The 10,031-nt window shown below is 50.2% G+C and overlaps 1 protein-coding gene across 1 annotated transcript; it reads left to right on the top strand.

Moving 5' to 3' along the window:
* Positions 1-3,636: 3,636 nt before the first annotated feature.
* On the top strand, positions 3,637-9,613 carry LOC143425985 (uncharacterized). The gene is made up of 3 exons (XM_076899086.1): positions 3,637-4,173; positions 5,773-5,955; positions 9,377-9,613. Exons 1-3 carry the CDS (start codon positions 4,114-4,116, stop codon positions 9,563-9,565), a joined length of 432 nt encoding a protein of 143 aa, XP_076755201.1. The 5' UTR covers positions 3,637-4,113; the 3' UTR covers positions 9,566-9,613.
* Positions 9,614-10,031: the final 418 nt, after the last annotated feature.

Here is a 10,031-nt window from a genome sequence, read left to right as displayed (position 1 = left end):
ACCAAAGTTGTTTGCGCGACCCATTTCACTCAAGTAAACTCATAAATTCCTGCCTTTAACTACGATACACGAGTCTGTCGAATGATAGTCGGAAAAACTGCACTCTCTCTACGACTATCTACGAACGATATCGGTTAACCCAATCGCAAACTTGCAAAATCTACGAACGAGTCTCCTCTCTACATCGAACCCCTTTTTCAATCAACGAGACGGACAAAAATTGTAGAAAAATTTCCAGTGCCACGATGGAGGACGAATCGTTGTACGCGGCACGGGAATACTCCGATTCAAGGTGATTCTAATTTGTTCCGTTTCTAATGTTTGATTAATTCCTGACCGCGGGGGCGTTCGAATCCATCTTCAAAATTCGAGGCATCCCTGTTATCTTGTTTTCTTTTCAAGGATCGTGGAGCGGATCGCGGGAGAGGCAAATTGCCCGACGCCCACGTAATCGTCGCCGATTCGAGGCTTGATTTCGTTGGGCCACACTTGCCGTGGTAGCACGTAGGCCAGGTGGATCGCTTCGATCCGATAAAAATACGCGACTGGCGCAGGTACGAGTTCCGTATCATGGGCTCTCGTTTCCTTGGGAAATCGCGGAAGGTTGTTTGCGAGTAGCTCGCAATTAAAACTTCCTCTCCGGCTTCCTCTCCTCTAATTTCGCCGTTGTTTCCTCTCCCTTGGACGTCGTCGGGAGGCTAATTATTAAAATATCAACAAGCTTACCTCGTCGGCTGGGCGCTTTTCTCTCGGAACAAAGATGCGAACGTTTGCGAGGGCAATTTGCGTGCCCGTGGGCGTCGCGCCCCGCTGAATGAACAAAACTACCGAGTTGCACTCGAATCTTATTATAGACGTATCTACGATCTCTCGTCTATCGATGACTCAGGAATCGGTCTTGCGAAACCACCGTGAATGATTCACGTGGCACGCGAAAAACTAAGCGAATCGAAGCTCGCTGGCGAAACGTAACCCGCGAGACAGACACGACATCTCCCAAGTGTACGTCGATCTACGCTGCCGTTTAAATCGCGATCGTAGACGTCCGCTGGCCTCCGCCCACGGATTCTGCTCCCGCGATCGACGCACCCTCCTCGTATCTTCGAAAACACGCTGAGAAACTCGCGCGAGAGGACGATAACAACTCCGAAAACTCGAGGATCGCCAGCGTCTATCTACGATCTCGTACTCTCGGACGCTCGCAACAACTGGGTCAACACGTAGCAAGAAGCTGAAAGAATCCAAAGGGATCTCTAAAGGAACGGGCAAACAGCGAAGAAACGGCGGAGGCAAACATCCGGCTGGTTCTCGAATCGCCGTACCGATCGGCTCGGGTTTCTATTAAGGTCATCGACGGATCGCGGCACCGTTCCGCAGGCAGGCGTAATTTATGCGACGGATTTTCAGCGACCGTTCGTTTCTGCATAAACAGGGACCGGCCAGACAACGATTGCGCCCGTTAAACGACTCTGTTGCCCGTACCGATTGAAATGCGGACGATACGTGGCCGGAATACACCGGCGGAAACGTTCCCTTTAAAGGGTACGATCTGTATGCCTGGCACAGAAGCGACGCGTTACGTGCCGCGCGAGGGTTGCCCGTAGAGGACGCACACGCGCGCGATTATCCCGCAAAAGGGAGGAAGGTAAAGAAGAAAAGAAAAGAAAAGAAAAGAAAAAAAAAGAAAAGAAGAAGCGCCAGGGAAGGGTAACGCGGGACTATAATCGCGTAATCGTCGCGGCGAGGACGATGTCGTAAGACCCTCACCGGATGGTGGAAGCTGATCGAATATCCCGTGCCCTTATTGCCACGTCCCGATGGAACGGCTCGAGGAGTCCTTTATTTGATCGTGAAGCATCTCCCGTGGCCCCTCCTTGTTTGGATTGGCCGGAGCCCTTTTATTTCTTCATTAGAAGGTTCGAACGGCCGCGGGACAACGGCCAGTCGTAACTGCCGGTATTCCGACGGACGATGGTTCAATGGAATGGCCGCTTATGATCGTTCCACGTGCGCCGTTCAATTTGTCCCAGCCGTACCTTCGCGTTTCCGTTTCCGTTCGCCCCGAGATTTTCCAATGCGACGAACGAGAGAGCTGACGACGAGTTGCACGCGGCAATTTTCAATCGCCTCGCGAAATGGGGATGTAATTCCCTCTCGTAAACGTAAGTGCATTCATCACTGATGCTGATCGAGAATCGTGGATCGGAATGTGGACAATTGGGGGCCACAAATATCCGCTGACAATGAATGATCCTTGTTCGATCGAACGTACGCGCGCAGCTGGTAACGGCGCGGAGAGCAGCGGAAGAGAGTTCACGGTTTCGAAGCAGCTCGTTCGCGAGTGGCATTCAATTTCACGGGCATCCCCAATCAGATGCCCGTGAGTAAACATTCCGTTGCAAACTCTCTCAAGGGCCACCGGAACAGGGCTAATTCGATTTCAGTCTTGCGCGCTGTCGGAACAAGTGTTACCCGGTCGAAAAGGTATCGCAGCATCGAATACCGTCCTCCTGGCTACCTTCGAACCCGCTGTCTCACGCTATCTCTAGTAACATATGGAATTTATTCTACGCGTAACGCTGGACGAAGAGTTACTACATTCCACGCGCCTGTTATTTCTGTATATTTTTACAAGAAAGTATTAAATAATCGGAATTTTCGTTCTAGGTCAAATTCAACCAAACAGTGCGAAAGGATTACATAGTTCTGGAACGCAGTGTACACTCCCGTTCGAAAGCGTGGCAACAATCGTTGCACAATATTTACGAATCTTTATTATTTTATAAACGAAGTCCGAGATAAAATTGACCACCTTTCGAACGCCATTTTCCAGCGCTACCACGTGTTACCACACGCGAAACGCGAGACACGATCGAATTTTCGCGGAATTAGGTTAAAAAAAGAACGTCACCAATCCGGAACCATCGAATCAGGCACACATGGGAAGGTGATTTCGCCGCGCGATCGATCGTCGTCGCGAGAGCAGAATTTTTCCAAAGTGGCTGTGAAAAGGGTCGTCTAATTTTGGCAGAAGGCAGTTAACTTCGATCCGTTCCCGCAACGCACCATGTTTGAGAGAACGAGCGAGCTTCTGAGGTACGTGGGTGTGCGGCTGGTCCGTCGTGTTATTCGTTTATTATGCTAGCTGGTTTGCCTGGCTTATATTGTGCCGGGCGGCGTTGTAAATGCGCTGCTGGCCACTGTTCACCGAGACCGCGGCCGATACATCCTCCCTCGATCGCCTCTCCGCTTCCATTTCCGAATGTCTCGCGTGCACGCTTGATCCTCTCCACGCTCTGAGGATCGTGCTCCGTCTTCGACTGAGTTCCTCGCGATCGTCCATTGTGAATTTCGCCAACCCAATCCAATCCGTGCTCTACTCCAGGGTGGTGTTCCATCCCTTTTATCCCGACGAGTGCGCGCTCCGAGTGGTTGCGTGGTAAATTGCGATACGGTTCTGCTTCTTGCATCGGTGCGATTAAGTTGAAAGTTCCGGAATCACGGGATGACCTCGCTCGAGAGGAAAGCGCCGGTGGTTTCCTTCGATTCTACCCGTTGTTCCAGAGTGGTTATATTTCCGGGGTGACGGAGGCGTTTTTACGACGCTTCTCCCGGATACCGTGACCGTTCGTGATTTCTTCCGTGCGCCCCTTGTATTCTTTCCCTCTGTCTCTCTTGTAATTAAACCAGTGCTACCGTAAATACGCGACATTTCATTTCACCACTGCGATGCCTATAAATTTCGCTACGGAATCCCCGGTATTGCCGTAGCTCCTCAGGCGCGCTCGACATTGCGAAAGTTCCCTGGAGAGGGTGGCAAAGGGGAGAAGAACAAAGCCCGCTGCGAGACCATCCCGAGGGAGACGCCGCGCGCGATAAAATGCGCTACAGAAGAACATTCGTCCTGTTACAAGCTGCGCTGCTGCCGCCAATCATTCGTGTCGTCGCTTGAACCGAGAGGAAACCTTCGAGGCGAGGGAGATTGAAACGCGACGAGGGAGTATCGATGATCTATGCCCGCGGAGGAAGAAAGCTCGAAGCCAGCGGCTCGTTCCTATCGCTGAGGATTATTTAAATTTCACGAGCAGACTGATTTATGTCATTGTCAGTGCCATGCCTGCGACATCGAACGCCTCTTCTTCGAGGGACACCCTTAGCACCGTTACCACCACGGTTAGTTGGAACGATACTTTCTCCTTTTTTAACCCCGTCGATACTGATACGATACTTTTCGCGTCGGTGATATTATTAATCGCGTAACAATTTCAAAAGGGCAGAGTTGACGGAAAAAGGGGTTGCAAACTTCTCACGCGACTCGTGGCTGAAAATTTAGCGCGGTTCACCCGACGGACTTCCGTTCCGTTTGTAGGCGTCTCGCTTCCATCCTTTCCAACTTCTCCTCCGCAATTTCGAAGAGAGATCGACGATCATCCTCGTGAATCGAACGCCACCTCGTTTCAAGTAATAAATTGTATCACGCTTTACGGAACGATGGATTAAAGTGGTACGTACATTCGTTTGCGAAACAATTTCGTGCCGATAAAGTGGCGATTTCTTTCGTAAGAGGTGGCGGCTACTCGCCTCTGAGAAACGTACCGCTCGAACACGGTTTCGAAAATGAAACTATCTACTTTTTACAGCTGCATCTATACACCGTGCCTTGTTTCACGAGGATACTTTTTGCCATGGAAATACAAGGAGGGTCGCGTTGTTTAATGTTAATCCTTTGTTTCCGCGCAACACACCACGCACGAAATCGGGTCACGCATTGCGGTGAAACGAGAGACCATGTTTCCGCGATATTTTCTGCCAACTTTGAGGGTTGTTAAAGTCTGCATTTTTCCACGGAAAATATTTTACTGCACAGTTATTAACACACGTTACGATCGTAACGCCACATGCAACGTGACTATTCTTGCCTATAATCTAATTTCCAATTTCAAAATTCTGAGCGTCGATTCCCTTTTTTAAATCGCCGTTCAAGTCAGATTAGAACGTCAAGGATCGAAATCGAGGTGTGATTCATATTTTTCTCGCGCGTTACGCATGCCAAACGTACGTGTGTCGATCCTCGAAGCAGATGCGAGGAGTGGTATAGACAGTGCACGGGTTCCGGACAGACTAGATCGACGGGGGACTATCCGCATCCGGCGTTGCTTCGATTTGAATACGATAATAATAGGAAAACACGACGGGGTGCCGGTGATCGCGGGGCTCGAATGCAAAGCAGCCCCGCGACAGGTCAAATCGCGTCGACGCCTGGCAAATGGAAATGGAGCTGTCACGTCCACCAGCTACCGATACCCGAAATTTAACGTCGACCATACCGTTTTTTCCCACTCTCTCTCTCTCTCTCTCTCTCTCTCTCTCCACCGTCGCATCTCTGCACCCCTCCCACCCGATCGTAATAAATGTATTTATTTCCCGTAGGATCAGCTGATTTTTCGATTCTCATTCACAGAAACGCACGATTTATTTTTCTTTCGAACGCGTTGCTGCCCTCGTTCTCTTGGTTCATAAATCCGCTGTCAGCGTCAAAAGTAGCACCCCTCCGTTTCAATTCTCACCGTTACCTTCCTATTTATATATCTCCCGGTTACCTATGTCATCATCGTTCGTTTCGCGTATCCGTCGACCGATTCGCAGGGCAACCGCGCGTTCCCAGAGACGCGTTAAAATGCTAATAAAAGAAGTCTCGCTGGGAAGAACTCGGATATTCGATCGCTCGATCGACGTTGCGCACGGACTTGGATGTTTGTCATCTGTTGACAGAGCGAGCGACGCCAAATGGGAAGATACGTAGCCGGTGGCGCGGTGCTGGCGATCACGCTGCTCGCCGTGCACCACGTGCTACTGCGGGAGGCGTCCACCATAGCTGGCGTCTGCATACCCACCATAATAATGGTGTGCTACATCCTCTGGATCCTGTATTCCGCCCACCGGGACAGACGAAAGGTAACGAGGTTTAAGTAGCGACCCGTGTCGAGTGTACACCCGCAGCATCCGAGCACCCCGAGGCGAGCTCGCCTTTCAGGGCGCTGGACAGCTGCCAGCGGGTTCGTTAAACGTTTACGGAATCTTCGACCGAGTGCTGGATCGGATGAAGTTTTGCGGCGAACCGGGACGAGGCCTCGTCCTCCCGTCTGCTCTTTCCGTTTATATTTCCTGCCAAATTTGCGCGAATCTCGTCGCGATAGTTTCGAGCGGATTTAACCGAATTCGAAACAGGGGGTAGCGTTCTTTTCCTCTCTCGTGCGAAGTACTTCGAAGCTCATGGTCGAAGGAAATAAAGCTTCGCTGAGCTTGGGTCTCCGCGTGGCGAGGGAAAGTTGAGGGAAGGGACGTGTAAATTTAACCGTGCGGGTCTTGGTTAAATTAAAGCGAGCACTGGGATAAGGGGTGGTGGAAGTTTAGAGGTGGTTGTTTACGCTACGGAAATTGAATTGGTGATCCGAAGAAGGGAATAAGTTCGGAAAACTCTCCTTTGAGAAATTTTCTCGCAGCCGGAATTACTCGCGCGATTCAGAAGTGATCTTGTTAACTTTTACTCCCGTCGTAGTTGGCGTCGTGGTTCAAAGCGGTGTCGGGGCGGGAAAATCACGATCCTCGATTTTTGCACTTCATTTTCCACGACCGAGCGATTCAATCGGCGGTAAAGTTTTTTAATTCCGGCTGAGGCCACGGGGAACGAGTTAAATAAAATAAGGGACTTAAGTATCGGCGTGAACGGGAAGCCGTAGGGCCCTCGAGGCTCTCTTCTCGCGATCATTTGTCTCGCAAGATGAAAGTCCGCCGCGTTCTCATAAAAAGACGGACAAGGCCGGCATCGGAGTCGAGTGAATTACCGAGGCGTCGTTTTTCCTTTCACGATCCTTAAACTTCGCCGGACGCCCATCGGATCGAAAACTTTAGATTACCGCGCCTCGCCCTTTAGAAAACCCACCCCCCATTAATCGTACAGCTTTTTGCTTGCCCACCACCGACCATTCAAACTCATTAAATACTCCGTAACTGACACACCCTTCGCTCTCACGGCCGAGTTAAATTCGCGTCGGCGAAATTTCACAATCTATATCGAATCAAAAGTTTCGTCTGCTAATATCCAACGCGATCTATCAACCGAACGATTTTTATTAACCATCTTTTTCCTCGATGGACGTCGATCGCTTTTTGTCACCGAATTTTTCATCCTATTTTGTTTTAATATAGAAAAGAGTTCTAAAGTTGCTGGTAACATTGGCATCGACGTCGCAATCGACGCATTCTAGGCACGTCGAGCGTCGCAACCAGCGTTCGCTGACGAATTTCCGCTCAATTTTCGTGGAAGGTCGACTGGTGGACCGGCGTGGCGACTGCATCGAAGCCACCCATAAAAGGCTCGAACGAAACGCGTAATTGAATGGAGATGAAATTCGGAAATAAATGTCGTTTCGCGAGCAGAGAAAAAAACGGCGAATTAGAGGGGCAGGTTCGTGCCGACGGGCGGCAACCTCGAATTGGACGATTTTTTTTTTCTTCGTCGACCACCTCTCTTCTAGCTCTCCGCCTACTTTTAATCTTGTAATAAGTCACGCGAATTGGCTGGACCGTTCGATCGCGCGGAAACTAATTGAATTGCCCGGGACACGGCCTCGAACGAGTTGCGTTTGAAGATCGCACTGTCCCTCTACGATTCTGTGGCTCTCGACACTGGTAAAAATTGCAACGAATTCCAAGCGTGTCGATTCCCGCGTGGCAGTAATCACGTACACGTAATTAGTGTTTTCGAGCGCTGGTACCATCGAGGACGCGTTCCGATCGCGTAGAATTATTACAGTGGAATTGGGACGCTTGTAAATCGCTCCGATTTCATCTCCTCTTTTATCTTGTATCGATTCCGCGCGTTAGTTATTCCGGTAACTATTACTCACCGTAGCTAGGAATCCGTTAAACTCGATTACTGTCATTTTTATTCCCCCCGCGTTTTTTTGTACGCGATACGCCGCGTTTACAGAACGAGTCCAACGCTCGTGGAATGTTTAAGGGGAACGGCGGCACGGTTTTCGAAATTAACATGCGGAAACACGAAACCCGCGTTTTTCATACCGCTGGCTGGAAATAATCGAGCAATTTTTTCCTTCACATTTAATTTCATTAGTTCGCGAAATTTCATTGTGCCCGCTGTACTCGCGATGGTCGCGAACATATGGCGAACGGTGCGTACACGCGAAACGGAATTCGCTTTACGCGCGGATTCATTTGGAAGTCGACTACAATTTCCTGCGAGCACTTCGAACGCAACGGGACGATGATTCCGATCCCGCGACGCGCCGATGCGGTCGAACACGATTGATCCTCCGGTTCGATACGCGGCCAGGCCATTAAAAATTCGGGAGAACCGAGAACAAACCAATTCGAACGGACGCATCGATGAAGTTGTGATTTTCCGCAACGACGCTCTCCCGGCGACAATTTCTCGCGCTTGATGAACGCCGCGCGCGGAAATTAAAATTTACGCGGCCGTTCGCCCGTCGAGAATAATTCCGGGCCATTTTTCTTTCGGCAGATCGAGAGGATAAATGTAAGCAATTAACGGCGAAGGTGAGCGACGCGGTTCAAACTGGAACGAGGTCAGTTGATAACATAAAAGTTATCTATTCGCGATTTACGACGACTTCGAAACCGGTGCTAATTTTGCGGATTTCCGTATCGTTTCCAACGATACGGCTCGAGGGAACTTGGAAAAAATGCGATTCTTTAATGAACTTGCTTTGGGCGTTCTTTTAATACCTTAAGAGGCTAATCGAATCACATCCACGCTACTTCAGCTCCGCCATAAAATTACTAAATTACCTTGGCAACTTATTCTTTTTTTTTTTTAGTAATTACCTGGAGCTACATTCCCCTCCCTATCAGAGTCTCGCTGGCTCTAATTTAATCTTTCATTAAACTTCAGTGTATTGCTCTTATTAGTTTATGCTAATTTTCTAATAAATTTTCGAAAGGTGTGATGAGATTGCGTGAAAAAAAGGAGCACGTGGCAATTTTACCAGCGTCGAGTATTTGTCATTGTCTGACGCGCATCCCTTAGAGCCGTGAATACCCTTCTCAGCGTCAAAGCGTCAAGAAAGGGACGCGAGCGATTCGACAACCGTTGCGCGGCGACATTCCCGCACCCTTTGTCCCAATCGCGCTTGTGCATCGACCGCTCGTTCACCCCGTGGCCTCTTCTCTGTGTCCACCTGAACACAGTTTCGCTCGACAGTCGATAACACCGGTCCGCGATCTCATCAGCGCGGGACACACGATCGAACGCACCGGGTCCCACGTATATTAACTCTGTGCGACGATCCTCCAGTTGCGCGGCCATTCCGACAATTTCCAATTCCGATTGCAGGCGTTGAGGTTCGCAGCGGCGATGCAATTGACGGAGGTGATCAGCGTGCCAGCCAGGCCAGCCGAGGCGATCCGCAAAACCGGGACCAACAAGAACGAGCTACGGAAAACGGAGCCCCCGAAAATGGCCTACAAGATGCGAGAGTGCCGCGAGAATCCTGCCTTCACGTCCAAGGACGAGACTCCGTGAGATCCATCGTTGGAACCACCTTGGAACGCACCCTCGTTCCCAACTTTCGTTCACAGTTTATCATTTATTTTTTTTTTTTTTTTTTTTACCAAGGAACATTTGCGCGCACCTGGCGGATGTCTCGAAAGGAATCTTCTCGCGTGATTCTTTGCCACTTCTCCATCGCAGTTTCTGCGAATACTCGCGGTATGTACTTCACCGTGGCGCTGTTACGTCGTCTGCGACCAGTAACAATAAATACAAGGCGATCGCACCGGTCGCGTCGAAACGGTGCACCAGTCGCGGAGTGGTCCGACTCGGTGAGATAAGATTATTTGTTTAATCGAGCAACCGCGGATTATTTGCTCGCGTCCGCGTGACGCAACGTTCTCGCGCGGCTGGCAAGCGCCGCATCGCTCGTCCGTGATCGCAAATAAATCCATTCAGCGGCGATGGTAAGTGGCGGACAGCGCAACGGTCGGTCCGG

Source organism: Xylocopa sonorina, chromosome 8, assembly GCF_050948175.1.
Source record: "Xylocopa sonorina isolate GNS202 chromosome 8, iyXylSono1_principal, whole genome shotgun sequence".
Lineage (NCBI taxonomy): Eukaryota > Metazoa > Arthropoda > Insecta > Hymenoptera > Apidae > Xylocopa > Xylocopa sonorina.
Note: the sequence above shows the minus strand (reverse complement) of the source record. Positions and strands in the feature narration are given on the sequence as shown.